The 18,094-nt window shown below is 42.0% G+C and overlaps 1 protein-coding gene across 5 annotated transcripts in view; it reads left to right on the top strand.

Moving 5' to 3' along the window:
- Positions 1-6,263: 6,263 nt before the first annotated feature.
- The window catches only part of SULT4A1 (sulfotransferase family 4A member 1), a 31,958-nt gene continuing 20,127 nt past the window's right edge, over positions 6,264-18,094 (top strand). For all 5 annotated transcript variants that reach the window (XR_011741790.1, XR_010652797.2, XM_071816434.1 and 2 more), the window contains exon 1: positions 6,264-6,541. Coding sequence is in view for 3 of the 5 variants with exons in the window: in XM_071816434.1 (XP_071672535.1) it covers positions 6,373-6,541 (169 nt within the window). In the remaining 2 variants the exon portion in view is untranslated. The remainder of the gene's footprint in view (positions 6,542-18,094) is intronic.

The raw sequence follows: 18,094 nt of genomic DNA, 5'->3' as shown, positions 1-18,094 counted from the left end.
GAAAACCAGTACAAAAGCATGCACATTAAAGGCCATTCGGTAGTTCACAGGGTCTTGTGTGGTTTAAGGGCCATGACTTGAAGATTACCTATCCTCATACCCCTACGTCCATGTTTAGATAAAAATATTATATACTTTTAGAAGCATACTATAAATGAAATGTTTCTCACTGATTCTCATCAGGGACAACTGTGTCTGTGTCATTTCTACAGTAGCTTGCTTTGAGAAAGATAAATTCAGAGGCATTTTGAAGGGAAAATAATTTTCAGTCCATAGCACTAAAGCAGCCACAACCAGTTCACCTGCTATGAGTCTTCAGTTTCTATGCTGTTGCAATCGTAACAATCACAAAAACTCCTGTAGAAATGACTTGTTTGAGTGGTACTGAATCACTGAGATGTTCAAATCAGGTCCCTCAAAAATAAACCAGTTTAATATGAGATAGCTGCACAACCTTTATTATGCAGAGATAATGAAACCAGCATATCCAAAGGCCACTCAGTTGTCTGCTTCTCCTAACACACTGAAAACTAAAAGTTACTACATGAATCCAGTGAAAGCCACACTAATTACTGCTTTAAAACAATCATTTACCTTCAGTGCCCTGATCTTATTTAAGAGACCATTTAAGTTATGCCCAAAATGTTTCTCTTCAACTTTAATAATGACACAAATAACGAATTTAAGACTTCTAATTAATAAGCATAGTTAATTGATAGCATTGTTCTTTATCAACATTGAATTTTACTTTCTCCCATGAACACATAGATATGTTCACCTGTCTATGTCCCCATTTAAAATGAAGGGTGACTTAAGTGAAGCGTGGCAAAGTAACTCACCCAACTTGACCTACAGAAGCAGCAAGAGTTTGCAATGGAATCCAGATCCCCTACATCCCAGGCCAGCACTTTGCTTACAGGGCCACATTTGAACATTTCCAATGAAACCTAGGGCAGATTAAGTTAGAAATTTTCTTTCCTTATGGCTCAGTCCCAGCCATAAATTTATGCTACAAAAAAAAAAAAATTAAAAATTAGCTCTTTTTTTAGAATAAAAGTTGCTGTTAAAAATAGCTACAAATTCAAAATTGGAGGAGGATGGAACAGAGATAGAAATGTGCAGACATCTAAAGCCATCTACAGCTCAGTGGGGAAATATTTACAGTGTGGCTAGCTGAGTTATGCAAGGTATCCCATACTGTCTCGTCTGGTGGAATTATCATTGCACAATTTGTGGTGGGGATCTAAAAAATTGTAATTCTGACCTTTCAGGAAAGCGAAGCCATTAGTACACAGCGCTGACTTACATGCTGCTCATCTTCCTCTCATGTGATCTTTGTTTTGACTCACCCAAAATACTGGTGTACCTCTTGCATTTTTCCTTTGAAGTAATACCATAACTTGCTGATGATTTTTAGTTATTTGCCTTTTTGTGTTACTTCCTTCATTTTATGTGTAATCTATACCATGCATCAGCAAAGTGACCACACGTTTCCTTATACTGTTTAGGCTGGCAGTAAGGCAAGCTCGTCTGAAAGTCTCTCCCTACACAGCCTGCTGGGAAGCATAGCGGTAAGAATAAAGATGATACATGATGTCTACATGTACTCATGATCCAAGTCTGATGACTTTTAAATGCTGCGGGGTATAATTTTAGAAGCACTGTAAATTTGTGGAAAATATGATACAGTAAGGACCTGTATCAGAGTTGCGCACTGGCTGATTTGCATTGCTACTGAATTTAATGCTAGTGGTCTTTTGCAGCCTGGGAGTGAGCAACTGGCTCTCTTTTCAACTTTATTTCATATGAACACTAAGCAAGAAATACAAACTGTTGCAATCTAATCATATTGATCAGGATCACTGCAAAGAAAACATTATTTGCATCAATCTTGCCTCCTAGAGAGACCTTGAATCTTGTGCTTAGGTAATGAGAGGCAAGAGATTTATCTTCAGATAGCCTTGTGAGGAGGATTACAGTACTTTGACTGTTTTGGCACGTGGAAATTGAAGCACAGGGAGACTCAGTTAATTAAAGCTATATAGAAATCCTAGCAGAAAAGAGATCACATTCCTTAACATCCTAGATATGAGGCCAGAGCACTCATTTCTGGTTACAGGTACCAGAAACAGACAGAAAAAGAGACGGTGACTGCTGATTAATGGCTTGATCCTCAGCAGAAGAATTAAATGCCGTGTTAGGATCATGTGCTCAAACCTCACAGCTATGGCTCATATTTGGGCTGAGTCAGTAAGAAAAATTCCTGAAAGTTCATGTGTACTCGCTGAACAAACATGAAAGACAGCAGAAAAGACAGCAGTGTTTTATAAACACTGTAGATTTACTGCACAGTTGTTTATTGCATTAATACAATACCACATGCTGTTGTTAGGGTATCACTAATCAGCTTCATGTAATACTTGAGGTAGCATTTACAGATTTCATGTCTAAAACTAAACTGCAGTTGGCACCCTAACACGTGCAAAAAGTCTATCTTCCTCTGAACATGTCCCTTCAACCTTGATGCAGGTTGCTATTACAATGGTTTAATAAAGAGGTGACATAAAACATTACCACGTTTATATTTTTTCATCAGGTAGATTTTGAAAGCTGAAACTCCATTTTGGTGTGTGCAACAGCACACGTCCATCTCAAGACAGGGACATTCTTTACAGTATCTTCAGCTAATAAGTAAGCACATCTGACAGCAAAGACAAGCAGACACCTTCTGACCCTTCAGCAATACAAAGGTATAGGAGTGCTTTTTGTAGTGACAGACCACAGAAATACAGGTATATCTAACCAGCACAGGAACACATATTCTTCTTTCTAGGACTAAAACCTACTTTCACGGATCTTAAAATGACAACATTTTCCTAATGTGAACATTTTATTCCTTTTATAAGGTCTTCTTTTCCCATGTCTTATTCAAGTTTTACACAGAGGGGAGTCGAGTGATTTCCGTGAAGTTGGTCCCAGTTTACAGCACTGTGAGAGAATTCAAACTTTTTCACCTACATTTCTTTCTGCTGCTCCATGGGAACACCAAATAACTACATATTCTGAAATCAGTTACATTACAGAACAGTCCAAGTGTTACAGAAGAGGCTGTGAACACATTCAAATAGACTGAGATGCTGTTAATTTTTTTCTTTTAAACAGAAAAATAAAAAAGTCAATCTACTAAAAGTAACTTTGCAGGCTATGTATTCTGATTCCCTCCAAAAGACCTCTCTAGTTTGAAGGTAAGTCAAACAGTACTGCATGGTTAAGCTGTTCTAGAATATTTTATTCTTATTTAGCTCGAATGCTGGATCATTCTCAAGTTGTTTGCAAATACCCTTTGGTAACTGAATGAAGGTCTAACAGCTTCAGCATTTTTGTTGTAGACTACCCTGTTTGCAAAGGGTGTACTGCCTCTGGGAACAATGTATAGGTTGTTGTGGGGTTTTTTTGGTTTTTTGTTTGTTGTTGATTTTTTTTTTTTTTTTTTTTTTTTTTTTACAGGGAACTCTCAGACAAACCACTGTCATGCATTTTGTAGTTCAGCTGTCTTTGAATTCCCAGCAAATCAGATGTGTCTCAAATATGTCAGATGTGAGTAAGCACTGGGCTGGTGATCTGCATGCACACAGTAAATCCTGTATGCTTAATATCCACATGCATACATCAGCTGTGCAATTTGTGCACCATAGGTCCAACATTAGGATTTACTGCCCCATAACACAGGGTTGATCTTTCCAAGTGCAGCAAATCCAGGTCATCTGCTTTCTCCACCACACCGGGCTCCAATTGCTCTTTCATTTGAAACATTATAAGGTAAGTGAAAGCATCCATTGCTAAAGAGACAGCTCTGATTATTGTTGCATCCTTTGTGGTACTGCCTGCTCTTTTTTGCTCTTCAGAAGCTGGTATTCCACCCTGAGTTATGTTTGTACAACTCCTGTTAACTTAAAGGGAAAACAAACAGTTTTTCTGTTGTCAGTACAGCTCCCTCCACTTGATATATTGAACAAAGACCATATCCACACCCAAGGACTAAGTCAGGAATTAAAAAAAAAACTAAATTAAAATTTTAAAAAATAATAACAAAGACCTGAATTCAAATCTGTCTGTTGTGTTGGACTTTAAAGTTATTTTTTACTAGTATAGCTTAATGTTTTAACCATCAGAAAATACCAATAAATTTTGCCTCAAAGGCTGGCTAGAAAACCCCGCAACTCTACTTTCCACAGAAAACTGCAGGTTTGAATTATTAAGCAAGGAAAAAAAGAAATCAAGCCATTTAAAACACCATAGGAGAAACAAACAAACAAACTCAAAAAACCCACAAAACAAAAAACACCACAAAGCAACAAACCAGGCACCAGTGCCAGGATGCCAGTTGCTTCTGAGTTTACAATGTTATCTTAAAATACAGAATGCCAGTTGCCCAGCTGCCTGTTGTTGTCAACCCAAGATGTTAGTTTTTGGTGTACTTTTCCTACCTGCTCTAACCAAAGTTCCAACATCTGCAGTTTATTATTAATAGGAACAAACATCAGTAAACTACAGTAACAGTGTTGATTTATGCATACTAGTAGATAGAACTACACAGGCTGAAAGCAGTTACTGCCCTCAGCTGTTTGCACTGTTGATTTTCATAAGATTGTTCCTGTAGAAGGGATAACTGGACAGGACACACAGCCACTAGCTGGTTGCTGTTTAAAATTCAATAAACTCAATTAAAATTAGCTGTAATTTACTCTTTAGTGCTTAGATGCATATATTTTCTAAGTCACCATACCCACCTCCCTTACTTTATTGCTTCTTTATATACTTCTTTCAAATGTACATCTCCTGCAGACAGCTTGTATCTGAAGCTTTCAAAGAAATTCTATTATATTCTAGCACTATTACAGAAGCATACACAATTGAACACAAAGTAGCTGTTATAAGGCTGAGTAAGCTCAACCAAAACTCTTCCCTGACTTTTTTTTAGAACTAACAGAAATCTTAACTTTGTTTAGCTACTGTTAGCTTTCCATTCATGCCTTATCAAACAGCCAAAACAGTCTTCAGTAATGCAAGCAGATCTCAGAGGGGTTAGAATTTTTATACTTCCCCATCAAGCACCAAGAGGACTTAAATACTCTGAACAGCAGCACCTGAGCTGTCTTGCCCATAAGCCCAGCTGGGAGTTCTGCCTCAGGCCTCATTTATGATGCCAGGAGCAGTGAGATTGGAGTTGCTCTAATAGGAAGATTGAGGGATGTGCAGACAGAGCTGTGTCCTCACTAACCAGCCCCCTGTGATCTTGGGATAGGGGTGTTTTCTGCTGCATAATGACCACCAAACAAGGTAAGTTAGAGCCAGCTCTGATGGCAAAGGAGCAAGTCAGAAGGGGATGTGCTGGGTACCTGCCCTGGGAGGGGCTGGGTGCCCAGGCCTGAACTCACCTGCAAGATGCCCTAGGCTGTAATGAAAGCTGATACCATCCCAGACACAGAGAGGTAGCACCCAAGAGATTGAGAAAAGGGAGCCAGGATAAATGGCTTATTGTGTAAACAAACAGGTATGTGTTTAAACCTGAGCATTACAAGGACTGAATGATCTGTGTTGCTGGAGAAGCTGGCTGTGTGCCCCCTTCCAGAACACCGGAACAGGCTGCTCAGAGAGGCTGTGGAGTCTCTTTCTCTAGAGACACTCAGAACCCGCCTAGACACATTCCTGTGTAGCCTCATCCAGGTGTTCCTGCTCTGGTGGGGGGGACTGGACTAGATGATCTTTTGAGGTCCCTTCCAATCCCTAACGTTCTGTGATTCCTTACTCTCTCACCCTCCCGATGCATTGTGCTGAGGTTCAGTACAAGGACAGCAACGACTGCACCTGACAGCTGCTGCTCAACCCCCTCTCTCGCACATCTCCCCAGCCGGCTGCCCGCCTTGAGGCCGGGCCTTGGCGCTGCCGCAGCACCGCAGAGCCCCGTACTGCGGGCTGAGCTCTGAGGTGAAATTGAGGAAGGCAGGTCCTTCTCCTGCCCTCTGCCCAAGCGGGCTGCGGCCCCAGCACCGTGTGAGGAGGCCCGGCCGGGAAGGAGAGGTGCTGAGGGGCGGACAAGCCCCGCAGGGAGGGCAACCCAGAAGGGGCTGCGGCGGCCCGACAGTTACCGGCCGTTGGCACCGAGCGCTGCGGCTGCCGCGCATGACATCACCGCGCGCGGGGCCCATGCGCCGCCGGGCGCGCGCCCCCTCCCCGTGCGTGCGTGGGGGCGTGCCGGGGCAGGGGCTGCCGCGCCCGCCGCCGCTCGCCCGCCCGCCGGAGCGCCCGCGGCCCCCGCACCTCATCCCCCCTCCTTTCCCAGCCCCCGCTCCGCGTCCGGCAAGGAACAGGATGGCGGAGAGCGAGGCCGAGACCCCCAGCACGCCCGGGGAGTTCGAGAGCAAGTACTTCGAGTACAATGGGGTGCGGCTGCCGCCCTTCTGCCGGGGGAAGATGGAGGAGATCGCCAATTTCCCGGTGAGGGACAGCGACGTCTGGATCGTCACCTACCCCAAATCAGGTAGGTAGGCAGGCAGGCAGGCAGGCAGGCAGGCAGGCGGGCGGGCTCTCCTCCCTACCTCCCTCCCTCTCTTCCTTCCCTGCTGGGTGTGGATGGGTGACGGCTTCCCCTCTTCCCCGCTCACAGGGTGGCCGGCCCGGGGAGGGGCGGGAGGCGCCCCCTCGGCCCCGACCCCGCGGCGGGAGGCCCTCCCTGGCGGGCGGTGCGCAGCGGCCGCCCGTGCCCCCGCGGGATGCCGGGGCGAGGCCGGTGCTCCGCCGCCACAGGCGTGTGCGGGGAGAGTGGTTGCCCTGCTGGCCGGGGGTTCCTGGAGCACCTCAGAGTTGAGGGGAGCGCACGTCCCCCGGTCGCGGGCACCTCCCTGCCCTCGGGGGTGCCCACCGGGTTTAAATACCAGCCAGCGGCGGGTGCTGCTGCCGGTGGTCCTCGCCTCGGTGGTCCCGGTGCCCGCCAGCCGAACTCCTTGGGAGGAGAGGCTCTTCTCCAGGCAAGGGATATCTCGCTCTTCTGTGTTAAAAAATGGGGATGTATATAGCGTGCACGCAGATTTCTGATGTGACAAGCAGGTTTGCTGTCGGCTCTGCAGACCTCCGTGTTGTGCTCCCGAGGCGGCTGCCCAGATCGTTCTGGGAGAACATGTGCTCCAAGTACATTCTTGCTGCACTGTCTGAATTACCAGGAATATCTCCTGTTAGCAGCACCAGTGTGCATTTCTCCAGTAGATGCATCCTGTGGCTGTTTTATACCATTTGGGTGTCTGCTTTTAATATCCTGTTTCTTGATTTCTTATCGTCTCCATTTCCAAGTGAAAATGTTTGAACAGAATTAACACAGATAAAATGCTGCCTGCAAAGAGGCAGACAACATGGTAGCTTTGTAACCTACCTGATAAAACCAGAACTGAACAGGGATGGATAGGCTCTTTTCTTGAGTGACTTTTTTCCTGGCAATAAGATGATCTCTTACTAGAAAATTCAGAGTCCACTGGAGATCATAGCTGTTAGCTCTGTAAATACCCTTGTAAAATGATGTTTTGTTATTGTAGGTTTCTGACTTATTTTGTAAGGCCAACGTCTTTCTATTTCTTGGTGTGCAGTTTCAAGCATATAGACATTTTCTACAATGTGGCATCTATTAAGTTATCATTTCTTAAACAGTTTCAAAAATTTGTGTTCACATTTTTGTGGTATTTTGATACTAATGGTGCTGTTAAAGACCAGCTAGAGCTTGATAGAGGCATAGGTTAGATAAGGGATATTACGTAGACTGATTACCCCCAAAATGCTAGGGTTAGAAGCAGACAGCTGCATCTTGTTGTTCTTTTAAACTGTTTTCATAAAGATTTATAGGATGCAGCAAGAATGTTATTTAATCCTTTCAGTTTTGCAAATCTGAGTTTACAGTGTTCTTGTGTTAGTGTAGCACCCCAGCTTCATATTCATGGATCGTTAAATATCCTCAGCTAACCTCTGTTTCCAACAGCCAAAGCACAGTATAACTAACACATCAGCTGGCAGTAGCTTAGTTTTGATGGCTATACAGTTGGCCATGGAAAGCCAGCCTGCATAATCACATTCAATTTGCTATTATTTTGTGAGTATAGCAACATCATATTAGGTCTCTCGGGGCCTCAGCTGAGGCCAGTCAGAGGGAACTGTCCACTTAAAAAGTTAGTAGCAGTGCTTACTATAAGTGGATTTACTAACAATGTGTAAGAAGGAAAAGGAAGGTTGAGAGCTGGGGCAATAAAACTGAAGGCAGAGTGTTGTGTGGAGGAGCTGGGGGAACAACCTTGGGATAAAAGTAGTATTTTACTTGCCAGGAAAGAGAATATTTAGGTCTTGAGGAATCTGATGTCCTTGTAATGGGAGTAGGCTCTAGACAATAATAATAATGTCTGCAAGCTTGACCTTCAGGTTGCTTGATGTTTACTGACACCCTTGGAATTTGTTTTGTCAGCTGATCCTGTGTGGCTTACAGCTCGGTGCCATATTTAGGGCTTCTGAATGAATTATCAAAGGCTCTGCTGACTAGGGACAGGCATGTCAGTAGAAATTAGGCTGTCCTAATATTGTTTCCACTGATTGAGCCAAGGTCATGTAGGAAGTCTACAGCAAAGCCAGAAATTGAATCCAGAACCCCAAGCTTCTCTGCATTACCTTAACTTCATCTTCTTGTCTCTCAGTAGCATTGACAAAGACTTTTCTGTTTACTGGAGCTAATCAGAATTTTCATAATATTGCTGTAATCAAAAAAGTCGGTTTACAAAACAGATTTCATGGACAAATAGAATTATTTGGGGTGAAATACTTTGGGTCTTTTTGGTGATATTTAATGTTAAAACATGGTTTGGACCACTTGTCTATTCTGATGAAATACATTTGAACAAAATTTCAGTAATATTTTTGACAACAGAATTTTAGGAAAAGAAAAATGCACTGATGTCAGATAAGTTCAATGGAAAAAAATTTTTATTCTTAAGGAAAGCAGTTTTGTTCAGTGTTTCACCAGCCCTCCATCTGCTCAAATTGTGGAAGATACACAAACAAGCCCTTCTGCTGGATGTGTGAGAGGCCAGAGCTTCTCGCTCTTACTGAGCCCTATGCTGCATTCTAATAGCAGAACGCTGCATCGGTGGCTGTTGACCATATGTTGGTTTATCTGGCAAAGAAAATACACAAGTGACTTACAGGGTCAGGGCTGCTTCAGTAGTCCTAGGGACTGGTCAAGTAATGTGTATACCATTTTGAACACATGCTCTGCAAGACTATATGATACAGCTCTAAACATAAGCAATGCAGATAGTGCTTGGAAATAGTTGTGGATATTGTTAAGTTGGGAATGACCCAGGAAAAGGTTGGTCCAATAATGGTTGAAAATTGAATGTACCAGTGGCCTTACTGGGAATAATGTAATAAGCCTAATGGAAAATGAATCTGCTTTAATGTTATTTTCACTAATAGGTGCCTAAATAATGATACTCCTTATATATTTAATTATTCTTAACACCTGTGTCCAGTCAGTGGTAACAGCTTTTGGGAGCTGCTGAAGTAGAAGCTTATGCGTAAAACCCAAAGACTCATTTAGACATGCAAATATGCGGAGGTCCGTATATGCTTGTACATATCTATACAGTAGAGCTGTAATTACAGAAAACATTTTTATCATGATGCGTCACTTAAAATCAAGTGTACTTCTACGCTTGTAGAAATGACAATTTTCATCTTGCATGTAACTTCATAGTATAGAATGGGCAGGCTGAATGGGACACACTAAGATCTACAGTAGTTGCCAATGTAAAATGGAATACCATTCTCTAGAGCATTAAATAATTGGAGCTCACACAACGTATTCCTTCGCAAATAAGTTATAGATTAAATGTTCAAGGGAAACAATGTGCATTTGTCACAGCTTTCCTTGAACCCTCTCATACTGTGGGATTTTAGTACCCTAGTTGAAAATTAAAACTCTTCTCTATGAACTTAAACTACAGAATTAATGAAATAAGCAAATTCTTTCATGGTGTTTCCTCAGTCACTGTGCTAAGGGCTAGATAAGCTGTTTGTTAAGGTCAATTATTTCAATGGAATTCAGTCAGTCCCCAAAGTATAGTATTGAGTCCAGGTTCACTTAGTATTTTGCTATGTCTTAGGATGATAACCCCTGACTGTACATGATCTGTCCATTTGCTTTACTCATAAGTGGTGCAGAGTAGCTCTCTTAATACCATCTTGTATCTCTTCTAAGTGAATGTGCATTTTGCATTCTTGGGTCAAAGCCCACAAATTAATGCTTTTTGCAAAATTGGTAATTTGAGAAAGCTAGCTATTTACATTAATAATGAAGCTGTCTCTCCCATGCTGAGTATTTTGCCAAATAATTTCTGCGTTCTGTGTGGGAAAATGTCATTTGTTGGGCAAACACCAGCTTCAAGTCCGTAATTCTTGCGTTTAGCACCAGACAACAGGTCAGAAGAGGAAGTGCTGGGTCTGGCCTTTACCTATCTGAAGGTAGGTTTTTTATAGGTAGCATTTTGGATTTTCCTTGCAGCACTGTATATTTATAACTATCTATTAGCTTGTAGGGAATATGATGACTGACTCTAGGCCTTTGGCTCAGTGAAGTGCCAACAGTAAATTTGCAGATCCGTTGAAGGAGAGTTTTCCTGCATGTACATTCGTTGAATTCTCCTTTTTCAGATTCTTTAACACTTACCTCCAGTGTTGTATGAAGTCGACCAGGGAAATTCAAATTGAGTTATCCATTATTTTATTTGCTTAAAAGATTCTTTATGTACAGAAGAAGGTCATGCTTCTCAATGTATCTGTTGGTAAAGTGCATTGCGCACGTTGTGGGTTTTCTGTTTCTTCCCATTCTGTGTGCTTCTCCCACTGCATGCATACCACTCTTTTATTATCCTTTTCTATTTCCAGTGCTACCAAATGGAACACCTACTCTTGCTGGGACACTAGTAAGTCCCAGTCCCTTCCCTAGCTGACGGGAGGAGCTCTGATCATGGTTCTGGCCTTCACCTTTCTCTGACACGTGTCAGGGGTTGTGTCTGTAGTCTTCATGGCCCATTCCCCTCATACTATAATCCCTGTCAGTCTTTGTTTGCCAGGGACGCTGCGTGCCCCTGGGCTTTCTTCTGTTATGGGGAAACAGTTGTTTGATCCATTGGCCATTACAGCAGTGACAATCACAGCTCCTGGGCTCTGAACCATATACAAGACACTACGAAGTAAACCCCACTTCTCTTGTTTGTTTCGTCACTAGAGTTAATAGACTTCTACTCATCAACATCTAGAATATTCTTTGGATCAGACTCAGCACTCAAAAGTTATTACACTTTGGGCAAAGTGAGGCTTGAACTATTGGGGATGTAGACACATGGGGTTTTTTTGTCTGTGAAAATGGTTTAAGGATTTCTTATTTCTGGCCTCTTGTTTCTTCCCCTACACCTTTCAATCAATCTTAGCTGTCTATGGGACCATGTTATAAAAATGTATTGGCAAAATGTCTCAGTTTAAGAAATACATCATAAAGAAAATGTACCAAGTGACTCTGCCTTGTGCAAAATCTTCCTTTGTTTGTCTTGTGCAATCCTGCACTTCACATTTTCCCCAGATCATAAAAATCTCTTGGCAGGGATGTTATATTTACCATCAAGGTTGGTTTGTGGTTCTTTAAGCATTAATGTACTGCACAATAATACCCTTATTATTTAATATAAAGAATATTACCACTTGACTAAAATTACGTGGTTACACATGACCTATACTTGCAGGGATGTCCTGCAGTCTGTGGACATCTAACCCACCTGCTGACATATGTGCAGTTACCTGCTGTAGCAAGCAGTGAGTAGGGGACAGGTCAGCACAGAGCTATGTCAGTTGACTGTTATGCCAGGGTGTCACTGTGCCTGTGTCCCCTGTTGCCTGCCTGTGGGCAGACCCCACTTATGACTTGGTAAAACGTGCTTTTTGGTGCTGTGGCTTGCTGCCTAACCTGCTAACGTGTCCTAGTAGCCTCGACATGATGTGACAGACTGAAAAGCCATAAGGGGTCCAGTTCTTCCTACCTACCCAGATACGCACAGGTCCCACACTGCCAACAGTCCTGATTTGTATAGTCATCAGTGAGAGGAAAACCAGGCTGAAAGTTTACCACAGGATGTGCCCAAGCTGGAGGAGTTTCTAGGCTGGGGGGTGTCAGACACAGTGTTGTGAAGCAGCTGTGATGGATTGCAGGGGTTTACCCTTGTAGTGGTGAGTCTGAGATGGTCTTATGCCATTGTAGCTAAGGCTCCTCAGGGAACATGAGCATCCACATGGATGTTTGTGTGTTAAATCAGTTGACTGGCCTTAATTTCCAGTGTTCCTTCCAAGAGTTTTGTTAGTATTATTTTCTAACAACAGTGTTACAATGGCGAAAGAGCCAGATTCTGCTGTTCTGCTTTTATGGTCCTATTCTATTTGCAGGATCTTTGTGCGTTGAGCTTGATCCATTTTCATTTAAAGAATGAATGCACATGTTACTGGCCCAGAAGCATGCCTCAAGAAATCATGAGATTGGCCCCCAAACCAAGAGGTTTTTATAGAGAATACATGTAGGATTCTTTTCCTTTGACCTCTGTTTTTGGTTGTGTTTTTTTTTTTAAGGCAATATTATGCGCACTTACAAACTCTTCCTTGTTGCATGGAATGATAGGAAGCCTCAGTTAGTTTCATGAATGTGGATGAACAAGTTAGTTAATGTCTTTAAAATCAGAATATGGTATTTAACTTTTTTACAATAAAATCACAGTTACTTGGTTTATCTTAAGTAATTTTTAAAGCTCTGACATAATTCCATTTTAATGCTATATGAATGTCCATTCACATGCCAACTGGCCAGAAAGAACAAATGATGTAGGCAGATAAAAAGGGAACAGCAAACTGCATTAAGTTATGGAGATCTGTTTTGTGAGCTGTTCTTTAGGGACTGATGTACAGGGTTCATATTTGAATCTGATTTCATGTTCTTGGTGACTGAAGTCATGTTCCCTCCACCAATTAGAAGGGTAAATACTGTGCTGCTTAAATTCACTCAACTGAATCACAGAATACCAGGTTGGAAGGGGCCAGAAGGATCATCTGGTCCAACCTTTCTTGGCAAAAGCACATTCTAGACAAGCTGACCCAGTACGCTGTCCAGCTGAATGTTAAAAGTGTCCAGTGCTGGGGAATCCACCTCTTCCCTGGGGAGATTATTGCAGTGGCTGATTGTTCTCATCCTGAAAAATGTCCCACTTGTGTCTACTTGGAATTTCCCTAGGAGTGATTTGTACCTATTGCCCCTCATCTTTTCCATCTTTCTTGTAGAAAGGGAGTGTCCATCTTCTTTGTAGCCACCCTTTAAATACTGGAACATGACAATGAGGTCTCCCTTAAGCCTTCTTTTCTCAAGGCTGAACAAGCCCAGTTCTCTCAGCCATTCCTCATGTGGCTGCTTCCCAGTCCTTTGGTCATCTTTGTGGCCCTTCTCTGGACCCCCTCCAGCCTGTCCACATCTTTTTTGAATAGCAGGGACAAAAACTGTACAAAGTGTTCCGGATATGACCTGACAAGCACTGAATAGAGTGGAACCACTCAGGTGCAGAAAGTAACACCTGCAGACAAGTGTTTGTGGACGTTAGGACTGCTGGGTTCCTGTGCTTCGAGAGTCCTTTTGAAATGAGTCTGTCTTTTGTTTTATTTATGAATAGCTCAAAATACCTTCTGGTATTATACCTTCTGTCTGATTTGCCAGGCAAAGAAATGATAAATATAAACATCAAATAATAAGTAATTGAAGACAATGTTAACCTTGCCACTGATGCATTTAACTTTATTTCAGTGGGAGTAGGATTGAATGGGTCCTTACATGCCTCAAACAGGAAATAAAGGTGGGGAAGAAAAATCTGTTGTTAAGGAACACTTGTTTTTGTTATCTGTCTAGCAGTGTTTCTTTCCTGAGCCTTTTATCAAACCAGTGAAGAGATGTTATTAGAGACAGAACAAATTGTTCAGAACAGGAAGAATTCTCCAGCTACCTAATAGGTTTCACTGGGTCTTTTGCAAATGTAGCATAATTGCTTCCCTGCTGTGAAGTAGTGTAAAAGTCGAGCAACTTGCTTTCTGAAAGCAGGCCCAGGATGTAATAAAAAAATAAATTGCCCTGTATAAGAAGTGTATTCTGGACATGTGAAGTCACTTTTGACTGGATTAGATGATAATGACCTCAAACACTTAGAAAATGATTCAAATTGACCAAGCCCAACAGCCGGTCATTCTCATTTCATGTTAATGTTCATCTTTCATAGTGAAGATAGTAATGAAAGGAAGCAAAATGCATGAACATTGGACTGAATTAGATTAAGCACATATAATTTTTCATTCTTGTTATGCAGTCTTTTATTAAGTGGAGACTTTTCTCTTATTGGGTACAGTAGGGATTCATACACCTCATGCTGAGGGGAAGGAACTACTGCATGTGTTGTCCCATCAGTGTTGCTTTAGAAGTGATGCAAGGTTTGGTACACTGGATGTGTGATGTGACTTTTTGACTGGAGATTCTGTGACCTTGGATAAGTCTTTTAATCTTTTTGTCTACATTTTCCACTGGAGGCATGTGAAGGTATCTGTTGCCTACCAGAATTTTTCACGTATAATGACAAGAAATTATCTTGGTCAAAGGGTGTCTATATTTTTATAGAGAAACTAGCAAATTATGGCTTTGAAATGGAATTAAGTATCTAGGTATTAAAGCTGGGCACATAATGCTAATATGTAGGGATATGCTTTTCCCCTTAGTGAGACGGAGGAATTAACAGAGGATTAATAATGTGAAGCACGCAACATCTTATCATTGACCCTATTGGGAGTTTCTAGAACATCTTGGACAATCCAGGAAGGTGGGGCACAAGAGCTGAAATAGTTATGGTTCTGTACACCAGTCTTTTACAGACTTTTACAAATAAATAAACCATTTATGTCATGTGTTAATCCTGTAATACATTGCAGAAACCGTTCATTATTATAACATGTCGGGCAAACTGGGCTGTAGGCTTAGGAAAGCTGCTGCGAGGGGAGTGAAGGGGTCCTGAGGAACATCAAGAAGGAAGAATGTCACACGACTGAAAGTGTGTAGAGCAGGTTTAGCTAGTTAGGTCTGAGGCAGTGACTGAGACCTTAAGGGTTTAAAAGTAAAAGGAAGAGCACTGGAGAAACAACTGAGGAGGGATTTTTGTCACTAAATGACAAAATCTATCTATAATTTGAAGAATGCAAGCTGATTTAATGTGCTTTTATCCACTTGCTGTTTATAGTGCAGGATATGAAGGCCATCATACCTTCTAAGGCGTCAAGTTCTAGATGATGTATAGTGACGTTAGATGACTTTTTAGGATATAGACAATGGTGCTGAATTAGCCTTTCACTGCATGCGTAATAAATTCATAAAAGCCAACAGAATGTGACAAGCATGAAGCAGGTGAGAAGAGAATCGTGTTCAGCAAATACACACAGACTATACATGCAGCAGTCCAGATTTGGCAGAATGGTGACTGCTTTGCAGTGTCCTGTTCATGCAAGGCAATCATAAACCCAGGTTAACCCTCCAGTTAAAAGCTTGTTTACTGCTGTTTATGGTTGCCAAAGTGGCACAGAACAGCTAGAGGCATTGCTAAAATTGGCTTGCTCTATGCATATATAGCTGAAGTGCACATTAATAATGATCAATGTCAGTGCTACTATTGGATCACCGGTGCTTTCTATCAGAAATAGTGTGTTCTTTTCAAGGATTTTGCTGCAATACTGAGAAAACCCATGGTGATATAGATTGGCTGATCCCCTCTTATACTCCTAATTAGATCTATTTCTGTTTCTAATTCTGAAGAGCAGCAGTAGAGATAGAATAGAAATGGCTTTAATTTGCCTAAAACTGCAGTTCAGCAAACAGAGGGAATGACTGTGTGCTAAATATGAGTGGAGGCATAGGTACCTTGCGAAGAATGGTTTTGCTTAGGGCAGCTGTAATTTGAGGCGGATTTTGTTTGAGACAAAATACTTTACTCCATGACCTTAGACAACCAACAGCTGACTAAACAGACTGCCTAGTTTCATGCATAGAGTGTAAATAGTGTTTCTTGAAATTTTGAAACAAATTCAGTGGTTTTGAATGTATAACTCTTATCTGCAATGGTTTCACACAATACTATTGCTGTCTTGTCTTCTTGCAATTTAATTCCCTAATATACACAAATGAACATTAATGTGTAGGCAGGTTTTGCCTAACAATTTTCCTGGAAGAGGCTGAAACTGAAGCATAGGATTGCATTTTGAGTAGTGACAGACTCCCACTGAAGTACACTTAGCAAATGGGGAGAGAAACATGTTCACATCAATGGGTGTGAGAACTACCTCAACACTGGTTTCAAATGCAAGTGCCCTCTTGTCTCCTGTCTTCTGATTCTATAATATTTGAGTCAGCAGAGCTCACTATGAGGCTCTGCATTCAGCAATGTGACTTTGTGGAACACAACACATAGAAATCAGTGGTGCTAAGGGTAACTGTGCACTTCTCTTCAACATAATGAAGTCTTTGAGAGTGATTTTAAAGAACAATGACTTGTCATTACAGTAAAGTTCTTTTCTGCATTGTTATCTTGGGTACAGCATTGTGTCACCTGTATGAAAATGAATGGAAATTAGACACAGGTGGGGGGAACTTTCTGTTGGAGATTGAGCTCCTGCTGGGGTAATGTATGATGCAATTTGGGCATGTTTTTGATATAGGCTACAAAGTGTTGGGAGAATGGGACTGCCAGAGGAAGCGGAGGGGGGCAGGATACAACTGAGGTGAGATTGGGGTATGTGTGCCCCAGAGTGGAGGTGAAATTTGGAAATTTGTTAAGACACCTTTTGCCCATCACTGTCAGGAGGTAGCATTGTTAGTTTACCTAGCCAGAGTTTGACAGATAATTTTCAGATATTTGAGACAGAATCTGCCCTGTAGCATGTATTAGCCCATAAAAGTACCCTTCCTCCATGAATTGCTGTCCTGCTGCCCAACCCTTTGGTGTGACTACATGATCCTACATGCTCACCCTATTTTCGTGAAAGGCATGGTGTCTCTGAATTGAGTTGTGAGGATGTCCATCAAAGGGAGGAGCCTGGGGAAAGAGGTAGCAACTGAATGTAGGGGGTTGACTTTAGATGTGGTCAACCTTGAATAAGTGTAGGAAGGGTGAAAAGGGATGTCATTCTGTCAGGTAGGTGGTAAGGGGGCAAGCAGGCTTATCTGTTATTTTTATGTTCCTGACGTTATACTGTACTTTTTTTTTTTTTTTTGACATGATAGGTGGTGTGCTCTGTTACACCGTGGGGGCATGTTTGGTTGATAAGTAGAAACTGAGAGAAATAATCCAAGAGTATGGGTAGATGTCCTCTTTTAAAAGCATCTATGCTAGTACAGGATGTTTAGCCTGCTGATTGTCATTTCTCTTAAAGAACAACCTGCAGAGTGCTCAGGGTGAATGCATTCTAGTTTGTCCCAGGCAAAATTTGCTAGGTGAGTTGGTGCCAAGAATAGAAACTCCTAAAGCTTACTTGGCTGATTTAAGTGAATTGGAGTAACTTCACACAAACGGCTTCATTGGCAATGGCATCTGGTGCAGACACAGTGGACATATTTTACCAGCCCAGCTAAAGCTTAAAGTGAAGAGTAAAATACTTTTCCCTTTGAATATCTGATACCAATAAATATCAGTTGCCAACCAGTGTCAGCTGTCAGTGAAGGACTTGTAACAAAATCTGGGACACCTAGATATGATGAAATCATGGATGTCGTGACAGGCTTGAAGACACAAATCATGAGGAGAGGAAATGGCCTCAGTTTGTACCAGGGAAGATTCAGATTGGATATTAGGAAAAATTTCTTCACGAAAAAGGTTATGAAGCGCTGGAACAGGCTGCCCAGGGAAGTATTTGAGTCACCATCTCTGGAGGTGTTTAAAAGACACATAGATGAGGT

This window comes from Patagioenas fasciata, chromosome 1 (genome assembly GCF_037038585.1).
Source record: "Patagioenas fasciata isolate bPatFas1 chromosome 1, bPatFas1.hap1, whole genome shotgun sequence".
Taxonomy (NCBI): domain Eukaryota; kingdom Metazoa; phylum Chordata; class Aves; order Columbiformes; family Columbidae; genus Patagioenas; species Patagioenas fasciata.
The sequence above is the reverse complement of the archived record's forward strand: the minus strand, read 5'-3'. Positions and strand labels throughout refer to the sequence as shown.